At 39.0% G+C, this 20996-nt stretch overlaps 1 protein-coding gene across 6 annotated transcripts in view; it reads right to left on the bottom strand.

Annotated features, from left to right (window-relative positions):
- The window catches only part of ATE1 (arginyltransferase 1), a 69698-nt gene that overhangs the window by 37152 nt on the left and 11550 nt on the right, over positions 1 to 20996 (bottom strand). For 4 of the 6 annotated variants that reach the window (XR_014548919.1, XM_083616975.1, XM_083616973.1 and 1 more), the window contains 3 exons: positions 18984 to 19112; positions 7669 to 7701; positions 959 to 1140 (listed from right to left, as the gene is read on the bottom strand). Coding sequence is in view for 5 of the 6 variants with exons in the window: in XM_083616975.1 (XP_083473101.1) it covers positions 959 to 1140; positions 7669 to 7701; positions 18984 to 19112 (344 nt within the window). In the remaining variant the exon portion in view is untranslated. The remainder of the gene's footprint in view (positions 1 to 958; positions 1141 to 7668; positions 7702 to 18983; positions 19113 to 20996) is intronic. The other 2 variants (XM_083616976.1, XM_083616974.1) reach the window with 1 other exon arrangement.

Raw genomic sequence — 20996 nt, forward strand, 5'->3', positions numbered from 1 at the left:
TAGGTGTCACCTTACATACTCTATAGCAGGCATGGCCAAACTTGGCCCTCCAGCTGTTTTAGGACTACAGTTCCCATCATCCCTGACCACTGGTCCTGTTAGCTAGGGATGATGGGAGCTGCAGTCCCAAAACAGCTGGATGGCCAAGTTTGGCCATGCCTGATCTATAGGCAAGGGCAGCCAGTGTGCCTGCCAAATGCTGAACTATAGCTTCCTTCATGCTGGCTGAGGCAGTTGGGTGTTGAAGTCCAACAAAAGCTGAAGAGCCAGGGGTTCCACACTCCTCCTTTACAGTTTATTATATACCATACTGAAAGTACTTCAGGCAACCCAAAACACTGCTAAATCAGCATATTATCAAGGAATAGGAAACTAAAAACATCACTACTGGCAGCGCCCCTGTGAGGGAAAAGCATTCCATCTGTAGGCAAGGCAAATGTGAAAGTGTGGGATTGACACCACACTGGTCAGTTCCAACTGAAAAAACAAAGAAACAAAGCCACTCTCTGCATTTAAGGGAGTCACTTGTGGGAATGGTCCTTCATGCAAACAAACGCACAACATTATTATGTGAATACAAAACTGAGTGATGATGACCTGGTTTTGGATCTGTGAGAAAGGGAAGCAAAACAGCAACAGAACAGTCATTTGAAATGGCCCAATACAGCAAAAGTGGTACCACACGGCTGATCTGGCCACACGTTTCACTTCTTACTTCCATCTTCCAAAGTAGATTAAACACTTTGCTTTAAACACTGAAGTCAGCCTAACTTAAATACTCAGACCAATTAAATTAGAACCTATGAAGTAAATGTTTTTCTTTCTCTAAAAATGTTAAAATAAAATAAAGCTAAGCAGGCCTTTCATGTAAGACTTTGGTTTTCATTTTTCATTCTATGCTTTAAAATGTCAATAGACTTTTAAATGACTACTATATAATTAAAAAATACTTCCTTACCTTAGTGCAGAGTATACGCCTAAAGATAGGGAAGAATAATCAGGATCATAGTAGAGATACACAGATGACACAGACTTTGGAAGGATGTCAATGACACCCACAGCAATTATCTTTCCATCAAACCAATACTGCTGGTGGAAAGAACCATAGCCACAATCTGGACCATTAGGTAGATTTTCTGCCTAGAGAGGATAGATCAGCATAAATTCAATTGCAAAATTTAATATAAATTTAATATAAAACCGTAACATTATCTTTAACAATGAGAACCATTTTGAAATTCAAACAAGCAAATGCACTGAGTAACGTAAAACTGAGATAAAAGTAAGACTTTGCTCAGTGAATTAGGCCCTTCTTAGCTATCTGGCCCATTCACGTAACCAAAGCCAAACAAAATGACAGGTGGAAATCTGAAAGTTTTAGGTGTAGAAATAAGAGATTTCAAGAGATTTCTATGGAGCTATTTCCAAAACAGTTTACAATATATTCGCATGTTACGTTAATATTTATTAACTGACAACCACCAAATCTTGCTTTCGTTGCCTTGCAGGTTTCCTTATATTGAAGTCTACTGGCCTCAAATGTCATGCCAGAAAATAAGGGGTTAACATTTCTTAGCAGAGTTATGAGTGACACTGAAACTGATTAGCCATAAAACGAATAAACAGACAAATGAGTAAACAGAATCCAACAGAACAGATTCTGCTCACTGGTTCTTCATCTTTAAAAGATGTGGATAACTAGCTGCAATGCAGACATATGCTGAAAAGTATACTTTCACAGGGTTATGAGGATAAGATCATGCATGTGAAGAAAATTTATATAGGGAGCCAGCCCTAAGTTATAAAAAAATCACAAACAAAAGCTTTGTTGGAGAACTATAAACTATATTCAACTGGATTATACTCATTAAATTAGAACTGCTTGAGGTAAGCTCTCTGGAGGAAAAATGGGGTATACATGTTTGAAATAAATCAATAAATGTTAAGCATACTGGGTCCTCCCCTCCTCTTGCAACTTAAGAAACCCTTCTTGTCCAAGACAATAATCTAATTCACCTTCCCTCCATCACATCAATCTTTTAGCATTTACGGGAATCTTTTCAACAAAACTGGATTAGAAAGGATTCATTTAATAATTCTGCAGAACAATATGATAAAAACATCCACGGCTGAAATATTTTTAGCTTCTGAGCAACCATGCTTCATTTCTGCTATTTAAAACAGATGCAATGGATATAGGAGTTTTAAAACTAAAACGAATTCACATTTTGATTACTGTTGTTTATATAACACAACTACTATGCATTAGTACTTTACAAAAGGGCATTATTAATATATTAATTCAGTTACTTGAGCTGAAGCTAGCACCTTCAATGAATCCAAAGACATTGGTCACATTTGGATCATCATAGCTCAGCTTAATATGCCAAGATACACACGAGCCTTTTGACCACATAAAAGCCCCTTTGTGGAAAAGCACAATTAAAGTAGGTAGTGTCTAATGTACAATACTTTCCAATTTTGTTTGAGCCAGAAAACTATGTAGCTATCAGCTTCTGAACAAGCCAGTTTATTAAACCAACTTGAAACCATGGTTTACAATCCTGGCTTTTCTTGAAGGTAGTAACCATAGTTTTCTGGTTCATGTGAGATGGAAAACTTGATTAATTAAAAACTTCCTGGTTTATTCATGGCACATGTGAAGGGGCTGTATGCATTTGCAAAAAGGTTGTGTCTATCTCAACTTTATGAGTCAAGAAACAGCCATCCATCCAAAGTCAGCTCAATAACTGCTGAATCTAAAGGTACTGAAATACAAATTATGAACATTATTCTTTATATACCACATATGTGTAATCTATACTAATAGCCTGAGGATGTAGTAGGACAGATTTGCTTCAGCCTCTATGGTATCAGATGACATTACTTTGTAATAATTTCCAATGAGATTGACACAGGAGGTTATTTTCAATTTTTCCTACAGATAAAAACTAGTTATAAATTCTACTTGAGTTCCTATTCCATTTTAACCAGTAGCTATTTGTCTGTTATTATCCACTATATTCTGACAGCATACCTTTTTTTGCACCTAACAACCATCTTATGACTTCCTTAGATGTGATTTTAAAATTTATTCTGTACTCAGGATAAATAAAAACTGGAAATAACAGGAGGGTTGCAGGCAAGCCAAGACCATGGCACGAGACACAACTGAGGCTACGTAACAGGACTGCTTGGAGTTAAAAGAAATTAAAAGAATCAGCTGATAATATTTGTACAAGTGGATTGAGAACTGGAGGAAAGGGAGGAAAGGGAATGCAAAAGTCAGAGAACCAAGCAGGGAGGAAGGCTTATGCACAGTGTTTACAAAACTGGAAACTGGCATTTAAGAGAATCATTTTAAGAGCATATAACTATTCAGTAATGAAATAGCTCCCACTGATCTGCATTTATCTTAACAAAGCAAAATCTTTTCAGTAGTTATAGCTGAAAAAGTACTACAAACTTCAAATAACCAAACAAATCTAGTTTATCCTCCAAAAAAATCAATCCATAGGCACAGCTTACTCCCATTAGACTAGTTAAGCAACATTAATCACTTCAACAGTGATGCATGTCAATTGCTTCTGCTTAACGAGTTGAGTTGGTGCTTATAAAGAAGAGCTGAAAATCTTTACAGTCACCTCCCTGGTAACACAAATAGACTATACTTTACATATAGACTGCACTTTTCTTTCCAATAACATGTTTATTCTTTTAATAATTTAAAGACTCTACATGAAAAAATCAAACAGATTTTTTTGAAAAACCACTTTACTACTGCCAAGAGAGTTGTCTCTAAAGAGTTTATTGAGAATTCAAAAGAAAAACAGAACTCAGTCACATAAAGTTTAATTCTTGTTTTGAAATTATTTGTGACATACATGGTAAAGAGGCTTTGCAACGATCACGTGGAGTTTGCTTTTAGTTGGAGAATTTCAAAAATCCCTATAGCCTTGGATATTTAAGACTTTTTATTTGGCTTCTTCTAATTGAAAACATGTGCAAGTGGTGCCAAACAAAATTCAGTTCAAGATTCAAAATATCAATAAAAAGCATTGCAGGAGGAAAAAATCCTTGGCATAAACCTTCCTTTTTTACAGCAAAGTGTACATAAGCACCCATACAAAATAAGGCAAATAATGGAAATCGGTTGCCTTATTTGACGAGGTGATAAAAGCTCTTTCCCCATTAAGTCTAATGATCCCGATTAGCCTTCATAGCCTTCAGGTTGGGAAAATGTAAAACTGGGTGGGGGTGATTAGATTCAGCAGAGAAAAGGAACAAACTCTCCACACATGGCTTCATTCAAACAGCAACATATCAAATTACTGGTGCAATTACTATAACCTGACAATTTCATTACACCCATGTGGTAGTTAACTCTTTAAGACCTACAACAAACAAAGTCCTCTTAGCTGTTATAAATGAAGTAATCTGAAGCCTCAACTCTAAAACCTGTTCTAATTATTCACCAGCCCTGGTTATCTGTTTTTAAGAAGCAAAAACAAAGTTGAAAACATTAAGTGCCTTTGAGGTTTATTTTTATTTATTTTTAAGGCAAAGGAACTCAAAACACAAAATGGTTATTGAAAATGCAAAGCACATATTCTGCTTTGATAACTTCAAGTTTATATTTTGCAAAGTAGGCTGTAGTGTGTAAGATATGTTCATCCTTAGTCATCCAAATCTGCCCAAATATTTTTCTCAAAGTAAGATAGGTTAACATGCATTCTCAGTGAGGTTTGTTACTTGCCACTCAACTGCAGGGGAGCACTAAAGAGAAGCATCTCTAGCATGCTGGGGTGGGATGGATGTGTAAAGAACCTACAAACAAATTCTGCCTCACCAAGAATACCATTAGTCAAGCATATAATACAAACCTGTTTTTCTAATGGCATGTATAAACTGAGCCTCACGGAGGCTCTATGTGTTCTCATACTGATCTGCCTTAAAAAACTGCCCACCCTGTAAGGTATCCAACAGCAGTCTGTGCTAATATTTTGCATCAGTGAGTAAGGATTAGCCATCCACTCATGAATGGGGGGGGGGGGAGAGAGGGAGAGAGAATCTGCAAAGTATCCTATCAATTCTGATGGGGGTTTCAAATTCTCATGTTATGGCTAATTAAGGAGATCAGACAAGCTAAATCTGATCAAGAAGCCAAACACTGTTTCAAGAAGGAAAGCAAGTAGGGAGTCAAGAAAGGAATGCATTTCAGAAGCCCCACATGCACGGGATAGGATATTTTAAAAGGTATCAATTTGCAATTTCAAGTGGATACTTGAAAAACAAAAGGGAAATTATGCTTGCTGTATTTAAATCTTTTAGTTATTGAGCTTAAAAAATCTATTATGTGCAGTTAATAATTTTAAAGAAACATGTGTCAGAAAAATACATCAATCAATTTCTTTAGTGAATATCCATTAATCAGATTTTGGGTTGTTCAATGTATATGCAAATTTATTTAGTTGCCTGACACAAAGTTGCCTTACACAGGGCAGACTCAAGGCAACTCGCAATCAACATACAAAATTATTAAAAACTTCCGGCATTTAAAATTTAACCAAACCAAAATGGGCACTTAAATGCAAATTGTATTCTTTCAGTCAGTCAGTCTGTAATCCCAGGGCAGTATACAAAATCAAGAACATAATTTATGGAGTATAATAATAAAAGCATAATACAGATCATAATAACAGACAGCGTAATAATAAAATAATCATAACAACAGCCCCCCCCCCACATAACAGGCCATAGATTTAATTGCTGAAGGCTTGGGTAAAGATGAATGTTTTTGCCTGGCACCTAAAGACAGGTAAGGATGGTGCCAGGTAAGCCTCTCTGGGGAGAGCACAGATGGGGAGCTACAACAGAAAAGACCTATTCCCGTGTTGTCATTCTCCAAACCTCTCGGGGACATGGAGAAGGACCTCAGGTGACAAGTGCAGGGTCAGTTCATATGGGGAGAGGCAGTATTTGAAGTCCTGAGCCATGTAAGCTTGTATAGGTCAGTGCTAGCACTTTGAAATGGACCCAGAAACTAATTGGCAGCCAGTGCCATTGAGCCAAGATCAGTGTTATAAGCTGAACTTGTCCTGTCCTGATGAGCAACCTAGCCATCAAATTTGGCACCAGCTGAAGTTTCTGACCAAACTGCGGGAGGCAGTGGAAGACAGGAGTGCCTGGCGTGCTCTGGTCCATGGGGTCACGAAGAGTCGGACATGACTAAATGACTAAACAACAACAACAATAAGAAGTTTCTGAACCATCTTCAGGGGCAGCCCCACATATAGCGCATTGCAATAGTCCAACTTAGTGGTTACCAGAGCATAGGCCACAGAAATTGGGCTAGCCCTGTCCAGATAGGGGCACAGCTGGACCACCAGCCAAAGAAGGCATTCTGGACTACCAAGGCCACCTGACAGTAATGAATCCAGGAACACCCCCAAGCCACGTACCTGCTCCTCTATATTGTTTAACATTCAAACTGGGCTAACATATGCCCTGCATTGGGGTGGTGAGCTCTCAGGGGCTGGATGCAGGCCTTCCACGTCTCTCTATTTAGCCCTCAGAACTCTCCCCAGGCCCTTCCCAACTTAATTCACAAGGGAATGAAACTTGTGGGCTGAAAAAGGATCCGCACCCCTGCCCTACATCCACCCCACTGCCAAAACATCAGACTCAGCAACTGAAAACTGGCTAGCGTTAGCTCTAATTCAGGGGTTTAAATGTATGTGTTCCTCACTGTGTGAGGGAAAGAGGAGTAGGCCATTTTGAAATGGGGAGCCTGTTCCCTGTGTGAATTTGAATCCTGACTGCTAACCACACAGGGAGCCTACATGCAGACAGCAGGCTTCCTGCTTTAGAACATCTGCCCCAAATGTGGGCAGTGGCTGGGATGGAAGGAAGCAAACACAGCCATGCTCTTTCCCTCACACTATGGGGAAGGTGCATGTATGAGTGTCCGGACATGGATCCAGTCATTATGCAACTGGTATACCAACAAAAAAATCCAGTAAACGGAAGCAATCGATAATGTGGTGTAAAATCTGGATTTTACACATACACATACCAGGATTCAGCAAGCCTGAAAAGGTTTTTTGGGTGTCACAGCGAAGACTTACCCATGGCCTTATTTATTAGCTTGCATAGGTTAACCTTTACAACAAAATTCACTTTGATGGACAAGTCCCCATGATCATTTGGAAAAAACAACAACCAAAAAACAAAGTTTGTATTCCACCTTGTCTCCAAGAATTCCAAGGTGGCACACGTGGTTCTTCCCCTATTTTATCACCACAACAACTTTGTAAGGTAGGTAAGGAAGTAAGAATGAGAGAAACTGACTGATCACCTAATGAGCTTCATGGCAGAATGGTGATCTGAACCACTAATGAAATATTATCTTCATTCAAGAACCATACATTAGTCCTCTATAGTATTCAGTTAAGAAATCTTGTGCAAACTCATTTAGCATTTTTAAGAGACTCAAAGTATTCAACAAGTCACAACAAAATCAAATAGATGCAGATTATCCAATTTACTGGAACTGAGGAAATGTTATGTTTTGCATTATAAATGTAATGGTAGACACCAGGCAGAGGAGGTGAACTATAAATCTGTATTAAAAATCTAAATATTTTGAGTTAAAACATGATTTCTTACCTCAAGTGGAGATTCACAGAGGAACCTTGTGAACTGCATTTGGGATGTTTATCCAGGGCACCAAGGATACATGTCCAGTATGCAACAACACAAATAAACATAACAAAGAGAAAAACAAATAAATCAGAAGGTTTTTAACATAGATGTATTGCTAACTATTACGTTAGGAATTCAACTTGTACTTAACTAGCAGCCTCATACACAGTGTTGCTGTGAATTGCTAATAAACCCCAAAAAACTCAATGCAATTTTGAAATAAGTAGTTAAAATTACTGCATTTTTTCCAGTGTGCAGTTCTCTATTTTAATTCAAAGTAGTGCCCAACTGCATCCAAACAAAGATCTGTTCTCAGGAACCATTATGCATAATTTGGTTATGATATTTTAAGTGGTGCCCAAATCTATAGTGAACTGACAAACAAGTTTCCAAAATACATAGTAGAAGCCTGACTAAGGTATATTCAATGGGTTAAATTTACAGATGAGTTCAAGTTGCCTCTTCTATAAACCACAACAACATTTAGAAATAAGAAGGGCAATAATTGCTTTGTGAAAATCCCCCATGGTATGAATAAAATAGTAGTTTTCTGAAGTTAAATGCTTGGAAATTTATTTAGGTGGCTTTGGTGTTTGAAAACTGCTGCATCCTTAACTATTCTACAATGAACTAGGCCCTCATTTGAAGTTACTGATTAAAGTTAACAAATTCTTCAGAGAAAAGTCGGTTGGCAAGACTACGAACAACATTAAGCTAGGGACTGGAATATTTGAACCACTAGATATTTAAAATTGCAGGATTGTCTAATGAAACAGCTGTGGCAACTAGGAATCAGGGTAGCAATTAGATCTCGTACATACATCAAGTGATCCAAGATTCTCAGCTATGGCCTAATAATGTTGAAAATTCGTTTCCTCGTCACATTATCCTGAGTGGGGATTTTCGCCCATATTTGCAGTATCCAACTCCCAAAAACACAGGGCAGGAATCTTTCAATCCACTGATGTTTTACTCTGGCTTAGTCAGTCAAACTTTGCATGGCAGAGTTGATTCCCCCCCTCCCCCAACCCTATCACACAAATGGTCTGCTGTAGGAGGACAGGCACTTCACACTTCCATCTCAAAAAGAGGGAAGAAATCATACTAAAAGCACCTTCCCACATGAAAGCCTTGCTCACCTGACATGCTCTATGTGTGAGGACAAGCGAACTACCACCCAACCAACAGAACATCACCTCCTCACCCCTGCACTCCTCAAAATCTGCTCTAGAAGGTTGAGGGGACCTCACTGGAACATATTTGTGAGTGTGCAGGGGGGAGGGGAGGAAGATGAAGTTCTGTTGCATTAGCAAAAGTTCACTCGCACATTGCTGGATTCCACCGACATATGAATTGTGAAGGTAAGGCAGGTGCAGTTCGCCAGCACCAAAGGCTAGTAAGCAATCTGAACCAGGGCTCAGTGAATGGATTTCCATTTCTGCTTGGGTTCATTCTCATTTGTCACGTGCAAGTGTCAGGTCCTACTGAGGAGTGACCTTCTCCACGCATACAAGGCATGCATGGAGTCGTTGGACCACTCCTAATGTTCAACACCTTGCTGCCCCTGCTTCCCCCCAAAACAGCAAAATAATGAGGCTCCTATGTGTGTACAACTACAAAGGTTGTGGAATCAGGACCAGCAAGGTGATTATCATGGGGAGTATGATATTTGCATCTCCAAAACGGTCAAGTGGCAGGGTATCCTTTTCCAAAGGATCTGGTGCATCTGTGAAGAATGTCTGAATAGGGCGTCTAAGGTGACTGCTGCATGGATGCATCCAATACATTAATTTCAGCAGCACAGTCTGTGACACAGTAACATCTAGTTGGCCACTGAGTGACTAGAATGCTAGACTAGATATGCCCTTGGTCTGATTCAGCAGAACAGTTCTTATAGTCCATTTGTACAGAACGTGACATTCAAGAAGAAAGACATAATGTATTGCTGACACGAGAGCCCCTCTAGTAAGCATAAACCACTTGAAAGCCCTTTTTAAAAATGAGAAAAGCCCGGAGCTTTCAGTTTATACTGGAGGAACCACAAATAACTCTGAGCACACCTGCAAAAGAGCAGCACACGAAGATGGTAGCTGAATGACATTTTGAGCAACGATTCAAAAGAAAGAGCAATATATAATTTGTAAGAGGGTCCAGTATCTGAACATCACTTGGAAAAGTCCTGCTTTACAAGACTTTAATTTGATTTCACACCTACAGCAAATTTAGACAAAGAGGTTGGTTTTAAATCATTCAGCCCCCCCCCCTACAGTTTAGCAAGCATCCTTATATATTAGTGCCTTATAAATCATTCAACACATACTAATGATGGCAGACATTTATTTTGCTTGTTAACAAGAGTGTGGGTGGGGACTAGGAACATCATAGGGAATAAAGTGTACGGGTTGGTTAACACTTTCACACACGCACACACACAAATACACATGTTCTTCCCTGCAACCTTTCCTCTCAGGATTCTCCCACCCTCCCTTCAGTTTAGATAAAGGGGAAAAAATCAAGCAGTAGGGGGAACGGGAACCATTTGTGTGTCTCCCCCTGCCCCCGCCATCAATTCTCCTCTACAAACATTTCACAGCCCCATGCTGATATTACAAGGAAAACATGGTATTGATATTCTTACCCTACCCTTTTTGCCTTGTAATGGATAGTACTAATCTCATTCTATGGGACCACCATCAACATTCAGAAATCTTCAGAAAATTGAAATGTTGAAAAATAGTATTTGTATACACTAAACCATTCATACCACAGGATAACCCAAAGAATGTCTGCTTGTGATAAAACCCCAAACCAAATATATATTTTCCTCCTGTGTCTACTACACACTATGGGTTGGATCCAGACTGTGTAATACTTAGAGGAGATCCAATGAAATCTTTGGGACTCTAGTCATCCCGAAGTCAATTGATATAAATGGGTCTACATCTGGTATGACTAGGTTGGGATCCAACCTTAGGGCCTGGTTTAGACAATCTGCGGCCCCAAAGTTTGGGTCTCTTGAACTGATTGATTTATATGCAAATAAAGGTGGTTTTTGCAAACCGCTTTGAGTTTTGTTTCTACAGTCAAGCGGTATATAAATTTTACAAAATTAAAAAATGTTTATTGCTCACTATCAGTTGCTACTGAAAAGTTTGCATTTCTTAATGCCTGCTTTACTCAATGGTTTCAAGAACATAATAGCCATAAATTGCTAGGGTAGCATATGCCTTTATGCCAATATTAAAAATGTATTTATATAGAAATGTTTTTATTCTATGTGCTATGGTCCATACCTTTGTCACAATTTGTTAACATGCCACCAGATGCTGTTTTAACTTGTCCATAAAACTTGTGCCAACTGGAAAGCCATGAAGTACAGTTGACTATTTCATCAAAAGAAAGCAATATGATTAAATACACCACTACCACACAATTTAGATTCAAATGAATCAAGAACTAAAAATAAGGGTAATATGGATTCCTTCCCTAGCACTATCTAATTTTGGTTTTGGTGTTGTTCTTACTGCAGTATGCCTGTAGCTGAAGGCAAGATCTAATTAACCTCCAAATGGATGGTAAATATTTAGACAAGCCCTTTGACAATCAAAAAGGAGACTTCCATAAACCTAAGCCCTTGTCAAAGACAAGGGAACAGTGTGGAGTCTATTGTTAGGCCTTTCGGAGTCATTCACAACCAAGGTGTTCAAAAGACTGGGTAATCTGGAGCTTTAGGATTGAGGCATGGGAAAATTGTTGGTTTCATTATTCTAATTATACCTCTGAATCTGAGAGTTATAATGTAGTTTCCAAAGATCTGTTCATATTTGAGAAAGAGGCCGATTGCTAAGCATCTGCATTACTTTGCTTTTATGCAGACCTCCGTAATTCCTTAATTAAAAGATCTGGCACCAGAGGAAGACATATTTGACATTGGAAAGACTTTCAAGAATTTGAATTCTAGCTTTTTGTTGGTCAGCAAATGCCAAAACATTTTCTAAATATTTACTGACTTTCCAGAGATTGTTCTGCAACATTTTACTTCAAATACCTAAAGTTAACTTAGAATGCATGAATATCATGAGTTGTAGCCATTGCTGAGCAGTCCACAGAAGAGCAAAAACATTTAGCACCTTTGATTGGACCAAACTTCCATATATCAGAATAGAAGTAGGGAAACACTTTCGGTCGCATTCTCTTCTGGGCAACCAGTCAGATTTGGGTACATGATGTACGCCACTTATGGCAAATGAAGCCACTTCAGAATGGGGCAAAAATTCCTATTCAAGAAGCATCACTTTCTCTGAGACCTAGCTGAATCACACACTGTGCTCTAGTGTATCAATAAGTAAGCAAAAGAAGTGAAGATGCAGATTTCTTCCAAATATTTATATTTCAAGCTGGAAAGGGATTGTGGGCAAAGGCAAAATATTTTTTTTTAAACAGATCAGCTACTAGCCACAATGGTTATGCTCTACCTCCACTGTCACAGGCAGTATGCCTCTGAATACCAGTTGATGGGAATCACAAATGCTGCACTCAAGTCCTGCTTGCAGGCTGCCCATCTGGCTGGCCACTGTGAGAACAGGAGACTAGATCATGGAGAGGCAAACTAAGGCAAACGAAGGCCCGGGGGCTGGATCCGGCCCAATATACTTCTAATTCTGGCCTGCGGACATTCCGGGAATCAGTGTGTTTTTACATGAGTAGAATGTGTGCTTTTATTGAAAATGCATCTCTGGGTTATTTGTGGGGCATAGGAATTCGTTCATTTCGCGCCCCCCCCATACAGTCCGGCCCCCCAAGGTCTGAGGGACAGTGGACCACCCCCTGATGAAAAAGTTTGCTGACCCCCTAGACTAGATGATCCTTGGGCCTAATCCAGTATGAACTGTAGCACATCATGTATTGAACCACCTATAAGTCATACATGATTAGACCTACTGAGGTTAATGGAGATGACTAACATAATAATAATAATAATAACAACAACAACAATAATAATAATAATAATAATAATAATAATAATAATAATAATTTATTTATATCCCGCCCTCCCCAGCCAAAGCTGGGCTCAGAGCGGCTAACAACAGTAAAATGATAAAACATTCTAAAATCATTTCATTATAAAATTAATTCAAAACAGATTAATGGCAACCATTGGGCTAGAGTTCTGTGAGGATTGCCAAAGGAGGGAGTCAGGCTGTGCCCTGGCCAAAGGCCTGGCGGAACAGCTCTGTCTTACAGGCCCTGCGGAATGATGTCAAGTCCCGCAGGGCCCTAGTGTCTTGTGACAGAGCGTTCCACCAGATTGGAGCCACAGCCGAAAAAGCCCTGGCTCTGGTTGAGGCCAGCCTAACCTCTCTGTGGCCTGGGTCCTCCAAGATGTTTTTGTCTGAAGGCTGTAAGTTCCTCTGTGGGGCATACCAGGAGAGGCGGTCCCGTAGGTACGAGGGCCATTCATTCATATGGGTGTACTTCGAGCATAACTTGTTTAGATACAAACCCATGTTCTTTACCTTCCACATGCTTCGGCCTCCATGTTGTCATTTTGGGGAGGCACTGCAGCTGCCCCCCCTTCAGTAACATTATTGCATGCAGCTTTTTAGACAGTGAATATTTTGTAGGTCTTTAAATAAATTTTCTTCCAAAACAAATATTTTACTAAGCCTAAGGTAAGAAGGTAGTCCAGCTTTGCAGTGGAAACTGAGCAACACACTGTTTCTTTCCTATAAACTTGTCATTATAAAATATGCCAAATGTAGTGGAGTAGAATGCTTGCTTCAGTAAGGCTAAACAGCAATAAAATTGTTAACTATGGCTATTTGAGAGAACTACTGTCAGACTTATGATCATGTATGGAAATGTTTTCTAACTGGTGTAATTGCCACTTGGTTTGTTTTGGTTACCCTGCAGATGTAAACCGTTTCTTCAGAATACCATAAAGGGATTTAATTGCCAAACATGAGTTTTAACAAAAAGAGCATTATGGAAACTGCGTACGGCAGCCTCAAAATAGCAACCCTGTTATCAAAGGCAGTAACAGAACATGGAAATATATTTTTAAAATTTAAACTTCTTAATCAGATATAAACTTGTTAGTACTAGTAGCGGCATAACTTTAGTCCTGAGAATCTGACATTAAAGACGTCTAAGAAAATAGCACCAAAGTACTATATAATAAAGGAAGTGTAATCCATGTGCACACACTTGGTATTCCTGATACTGTGTTAAGGAAGAAGAGACACAAAAATAGTTAAGTAATTGTAATGGAATTGCTGCTAGCAGTTGAACATTAAAATTTAAAAAATTACAGAGACCTCTTTATCAGGTAGAAGGAAGATGCTTACGTAAACAAAGTGCTTACTTCTCGATAAATTTGAGTTACCTGACATAATAAAGGCAGATTTTAAGATGCAGACCATCCAATCTGCTGTATGTGCATGTTAATTTAAATTCCAGCACTTTTTATTTAGCCCCCTGAATTTTAATTCCAAGGCACAAGCCATGGCAAGTTTCCACTGAGGGGTTGCTGTTTCCTACTGAAAAAGAAATGGGGAGTATGCAGATGAGAAAAGACGCTGGTGTTGTCTTCCTCAGGAAAACCCTGCACATATCGTTTTGCTTGACGGCTACACTTTATAAGATCCACAGACAGCTTGTGTGTTGCAACATTATAACTTGAAGACACCCTGTGCTAGTGGTGCAAGCTGCTGTCAATATAAACACTATCAAATTTGAAAAGCAAATTAAAAGGTTATTTTTAATAGGCGAGGGTCTATTAGTACCAATGCAGATCAACCATTCAGAGGGCTTCAGCATTTACTATGGAGCGATATTCCCTTTCTGCTATGGAACCAGTTTCGGAGACAGACATTTGTAGGGAGCAGAAGACTATTTAAAATCTCTTTCAACTTAAAAAGCACCAAACACCATGTAGTTACACTGATGTCCTTGCAACAGTGGGTGGTAATTCAGAGGAATTTCCATTCCATTAAGGCACCACAGCAAGGACTAACAGCCTGTTTAACTGTCAGGAACTCTGTATGTTGACAGAATCGTTTTTCATAAGAGAGTGGGCAATATAAAACTGCATGTTCATATCCACTCAACTTTCAAACTCTAGTTCCTAGATCAATGAAAGGAAAAACTACAAAGGTTGTGACTTAATATAAAAATCATTAAAACATGTATGCATTGTGTAAGAAAGTAGGGAAGGTGTTTTGGATGACTGACAGAACAGCTGCTGCAAAACTCTGGAAGATAAACACAAATGTGATCTGGTTTGTCACACACACTCTACAAATTGTACACGAGAGCTCCTAAATCCATTCCCACAAAAGGTCTGCGGAATTCATGAAAGTCTCTGAGCAATGTCTCTAAAACATACTATTACTTATGCATTAAACTGACCCTGCCTTCATGAGATTTATGTATTTAACTTAGGTATATCAATTCCCTCAGATAACTACATTTAGATGCCTGAAGAAGTTTTGGTCCAGGTTTCTGGGATTCAGAGTCTCAGAGGAACCAGTGTTTATATTCTTCTTTCTAAAAGTCCAAAGATAAAGGCACTTCCACCCATTTGCTAGAAGCTTATTTAAAACCAATTTCTTTTCATACTGCTTCAAAGCCCCTGAATCATGTGCTCCTGTCATACATCCTACATATCAAAACCTCATATGATCATAGTCATAGAATTGTAAATAATGCAGAAATATTTTACCCAAAATGGGGTTCAAACCCATGACCCTGAGATCAAGAGTCTTATGCTCTACTAACTGAGCTATTGCTAGGTAGGTTGCACCCCTTGAAATACCATAAGTAGAGTCTGTCGGATGGTCTAATCTTCACTTAGTTGCTTGCAATCAGTTCTGTTATTCAGTGCCTTTTGCCATATGTGCCTCTACATTTGTTTATTTTTATGGTGCAATTCCTTTATTATAACTGTTTGCAATGAAGTACATTTTCATGGGGTACTTTGCAAAAGGAAGACTGCACAGGATTGCAGCCTCAACATTTAATTATTGCTATGTGCATGCAAAATACAAGACTGTTTTGTATCTCACTTTCTACAGGTAGATATTTAGCTCAATATGCCTTATTTGATGTTTTTTGGAGGGGGAACAGAATACGGCATACAAAATATTACAAAGTGGTACCCTGTTTGCAAGCATCTTTCCATTTTAGGAAATAAGCACCAAGACTAATTCTTAATTGTTTAATTTGATCTATATGAAAACTAAATGCTGGGGGGAAATGAAAAGATAAAGCCTCTTTCCTAATAAGTACAAGAGTTAGCAACTTCTGTCAAGTAAGGCAAATGTGGAAGTCAAATATCAACTAAAAGTGGCTGGAGGTCTCAGGCTACATGCTCAGCCACTGAATAATCCATTCCCTGCAACAGAAAGGTGTCCAGAAAGGTGTGTTAACAATCGACACAATTGTTTACTTGAACATCAGATGAAAATGTTAAAACGTTTACATTTGGAGTCAGTTACAGCTAGATCCTAGTCTAGATACTGAAATATTCTGTGCAAACTTGTTTCCTAACATTTAGTAGTCCTTTTCCAAGGGCTAACCTGTAATACTATGAAGGCAATAAATTAAGGGTGCAAGCCTTGGTATCTACTTTCCTAGGAAGAAATGCTGCTGAACACAGTGTGACTTTTTTCAAACCCTGACAGATATGCTCTATTCGTCAGGCAGGCTTTTGGGGAAACAATTTAACAGCATATTAAAAATGAAAATGAATGCTAACTGTTTATGAACCTATCACTAGCCAGAGAACTTCTTATTTAATAAAAATAATTCTCATGGCATATTTTCTAATCTGGCACTTGATATTAACAAGCATCCCAGATGTTGATCTACATGAATTGCATAGTTCCTAATGTATTTGTGAACCAAACCTAGATAACTTACACATATGTAATGTTAACAACATGTTTATATCTCATCATTTTAGCAGCAAACAGTCTTTTTTAAAAGTAAGTTTTAAAAAGGAACTGAAGACACCTACATGTCTAGTTTTGCTCACAGAAAGTGGCTTTATAAATACTGTATGTTTTTCCTACCCAGGGATGGATAAACTATTAAACTAAAGGCTAACCCAAAGTCAACTGGGAAGGCGATTTACCATTGTGTAACAGTTCTTTTGAAGTTGTTATGACATTCTACAATCCTAATAAACATAATAATATCATTTCAAAATAAGCTATTTAGAAGTAGGCAGTGCATATTTAATTTGAAAAAAATAGATGCCTAAATCATATTTTCCAAGGTAATAGCCATTTTATAAAGCAGGATGAAGATAGCCTCAGCACTTTTTCTTTCTAAAATGTTGCATAATTATTATTTTTCATGCACGTGTTGCTCCAGCTCTTCAGCCAGTGAGGCTCCCAGATCAGCTTACGTTGCATATTAAAAGAAATCAGAATTACAATAAAAACAATCATAAAACAAGACAATAAACAGAAAAACAGATTAAAAATCCAGCATTAAAACAAAGATATAGATATATATATGAGAAAACTGAGCAAATAAAATAGCTTTATATGAAGTAATTCCATATATCCAACAGGCACCATTTAAAATTGACTCACTCAGTAAGTCTCCAATCACACCTAATTCATACAGGTTTTACTGAAACCAAGATTTCCTTTGATCTCAGTCCAAACTGAACATGACAACTGTGGTGTCCTACTGGTGTAGGAAGAGAAGGGAGGAGGTTTGATTTTATCAGCAAAAGAGCTCCATGGGCAAGGGGTTACACTGATTACATATGCCTGGCTTAGTCCATCCCCGCAGCTTCTTATTAATATGCCAGGATCAAAACTCACATTTTGATCCTGGCTTGTTTCAACAAATCCAATCCTGGTAAAAAGAAGCAGCAGTAGACATGAAGCACATGGGGCTGGCAAAGGATAAACAGAGTGCTCTTTTCATCCTTTACCAGCCTTCTTGGTCACCTGGAGGGAATTCCATGCACTTGCCTGCATGGAATTCCTAGTAACCGATGTTGGCCAGGTAAGTAGTGAAATAAGAGACTGACTTAATACTGGAAGTGGAAAGTTTCAATTGTCTCCTGTCGGAATACTTGAGTACAAGCTAGCATCGGCTCCGCACATAGAGCTAAACCATGGTTTACTGTTACATCAAAAATGGGCAACTGCTGACCTTTAAACACTTGCAATATGCCCAACATTCTACACTTAAATTCTTCAAGATTCAGACTGCAAGCAAGTTAATTTTCAATATTACAGCAATACAAGAAAATGACGCAATGTATAGAATCAAAAAGAGTGGCAAAAACAAGAGATTAGAGACTGCAGTAAATGTATTTTGAACTGTAGCCATAACTGATGTTAAGCTTTCAAAAAACAAAACACATACACACAGACGTTATGACACCTGGCTATATAGTTTCTATAAAACTTTAAACCTTCCATTAAGCTGTGATGTTGAAATGGCCCAGATTTCTTGTACTGCTAATTCCAATTGTTGTCAATCCTAAATCGATCATAAAATTTAGTTTCAAATGTCTGGAAAACAGGAGGCTTTTCGTTTTAGCCATGAGTTTAGTTTTCTAAATCTTATGTCTGTTACTAACATAACACTGACTGATCTCTAGTGTTTTTTTTGACTTGCACGCTCCAATCTGACCCCTTCCTCTCCTCTTCCACTCAAATCCCTTCCCCTACCACTTTCAGTACTATACATGGCTAGCATTCCATCTGAAATGACATTAACGTTAGTCATTAAACCACAGTTTTAAACCCACTTCAAACTCTGGTTTAAAGCTAACCATGGCTAGTGTTAACTGCAATTCAGGTGTAATGTTAACCATGGTTAGTCATGGAAAGGGATATGAAGGAATTCAAGCCAAAGAGAAGAAGATGGGGGAGAAATTGAGCACATGAACTAAAGAGATTGAAGAAGGGGGAGAAGCATGCAAACCAGAAGGGTACACCATGACAGAACAGGAAATATTACACCTGCACTATACCTGGGCTGAGCATACTTATTTCAGAGCAAATCCCATTGGTGATACTGAGATTTACTTCCAAATAACTGGATTAGGAGAACAGTAGCAAGCTTATTCCAACCGATTCAGGACACAGATAAAATACTGAGTACATAAGAACACTACTGATAGAAGGCACATCCAAATCCGAATTCCCCCACCACATTCACAGATCTGATGGAAAGTCAATTCAATATCCTGTTATTCACACCACCAATGATAATAAGGACAAAAAGGTGCATGCAGTTAACTGTACCTGATACTCGTTACATTCAAAAGGAGAGTCCTTGTGTATGGCCATCTGATACTTGGCAAATAAAGCAGCAGACTGGGTGAAAGATGATTTGAACTGCGGGTCCTCTAAAGAAACAGGTACTAACCTCACCTTCAGAGCAAGGGAAAACAAAGGTACAAATGTTGGCATTTGTCCAAATGCTTCTGAAGGTAAGGCTAGTATGCTATCTCCTCAAATCCATTTCAAAGCCTCTTCCTAGGAGACATACAAGGAAGCCCAGCAACCGCAGAAATGTATTACTAAGATTTGAAGCAATGGTGGCATTCTAAGTGCTAGGCTGGTTCTGCACTCCAGGAACAGGAAGAGCTCGTTTGCATACCAGCTGAAAACAGTAATACTCAGAGCCACTTAATATTCTATGCCAATTATCTCTCCATGCAAAATAGATAACGTAATCAAAATTCCAGGTAAGTCAAGAAGGATTTGACTGTCTCATGTTCTAGAAGGAGGTGAATTCTAAGATTTCTCAATAAGATCAATAATGGAAGGCAAGCTTGCCACCTACAACCAGTATTTCACTGCATCCTGGAGTTGTCATATATTTTCTAGAGTGTACTCTCAGTTCAGGCAAAGCAGTGATGTTAAACCAAAGGCCTGGTCAATGCTTCAAGTGAACTGGCTCTGTAGTTAAGGTTTACTCATTACCGGTCTAGTGAGAATAGTTCTAGATTATCAGAAGTTCTCAATTAGAGTTTGTAAACCTGAGGGCTATACACAATTCTCATCCAAAAACCTTTCCCACCACTCCAAATATCTTAATCATGCATTGTAAATGGCAGAACTAATACCCCAACAGAGCTGCACAATATGAAGCAATGTATAGAATGTATCTTTGAAGTTCTGGCCTTCACTGGGGTACTCAGCCTCCCTTCCACCCAAATGGAAGTCATACAGGAGAAACCTGCTTCCTGACTTCTACATTAATCCACATTCTTGTCACTAGATTACATTTTTAGGCACTAGTGACTAGGCATCTAGGTTTTTGCACCTCTGGACTTCCTCACTCTGTTTGGTCAATCACAGCCAACATAAAGGCCAGTTCTGAATACACATAATCCCAAAGGAATTATCCATAAAGTATGATCTACTCTGCAAACTAAATTCCCTACCATCTTCCACAATCCATCACTATAGCAGACGCTGCCCACCACAATTCACATAGGCTGGAATCCAAATTTAGCTTTCCACAAACAGAAGGGCTCCTTCTGTCCAGAGATGATTACTGATCCAGCAGATTCTCTCTATTCCGTGCCCCCGCTGTTCCAGAGGATCCTACCAGTCCTCCAGAACAGTTTTTCAGGCACCACAAGGGGGAATTGGTTAATGTTGCCTCCCCACACACCTTCTGCCAGCAGGAATATCCCCAGTGGAGCTCCACTCAGAGGATACACCCTCCAGCAGCAGCCAAGTCAGGACCCAAGTCTGTTTATCAATGATTACACAAAGTACAGTCATACCTCGGGATAAATACACTTCAGGTTGAGTGCTTTCGGTTTGCGTTCTGCAGCAACCCGGAAGTAACGGAGCGCGTTACTTCCGGCTTTCGCCATTCGTTCATGCGCAGACGGTCAAAATGACGACACGCGAATGTGCGGACGCGGCGAAACATGACGCACATGCACAGACGCGCTGTCGCGCCTTACGTTCTGTTCAGGATGCGAACGGGGCTCCGGAACGGATCCCATTCGCATCCGGAGGTACCACTGTACATTTTGAATGGAGAAGGGTGCCTTTATCCAACTGATGCTTATCAGGAAACACTAACGCTTTCTAAAACCATTCCACCACCACCACACACACACACAAATGACCACTATTTGTGACTTATTTCCATTGCTGAATTCAGATATTTTGCCAAAGAAAGCAGACAGAACAGCATGAACAAAGTGAGTTGGGAATTGTCAGGAGAGAGAAGAAAAAGCCTACATTAAGGAAAAGGAATTGCCAAAGGATAGATGAGGGTATGAGAGCAAA

The sequence above is a fragment of the Podarcis filfolensis genome (assembly GCF_964270895.1).
Source record: "Podarcis filfolensis genome assembly, chromosome: 5".
Lineage (NCBI taxonomy): Eukaryota > Metazoa > Chordata > Lepidosauria > Squamata > Lacertidae > Podarcis > Podarcis filfolensis.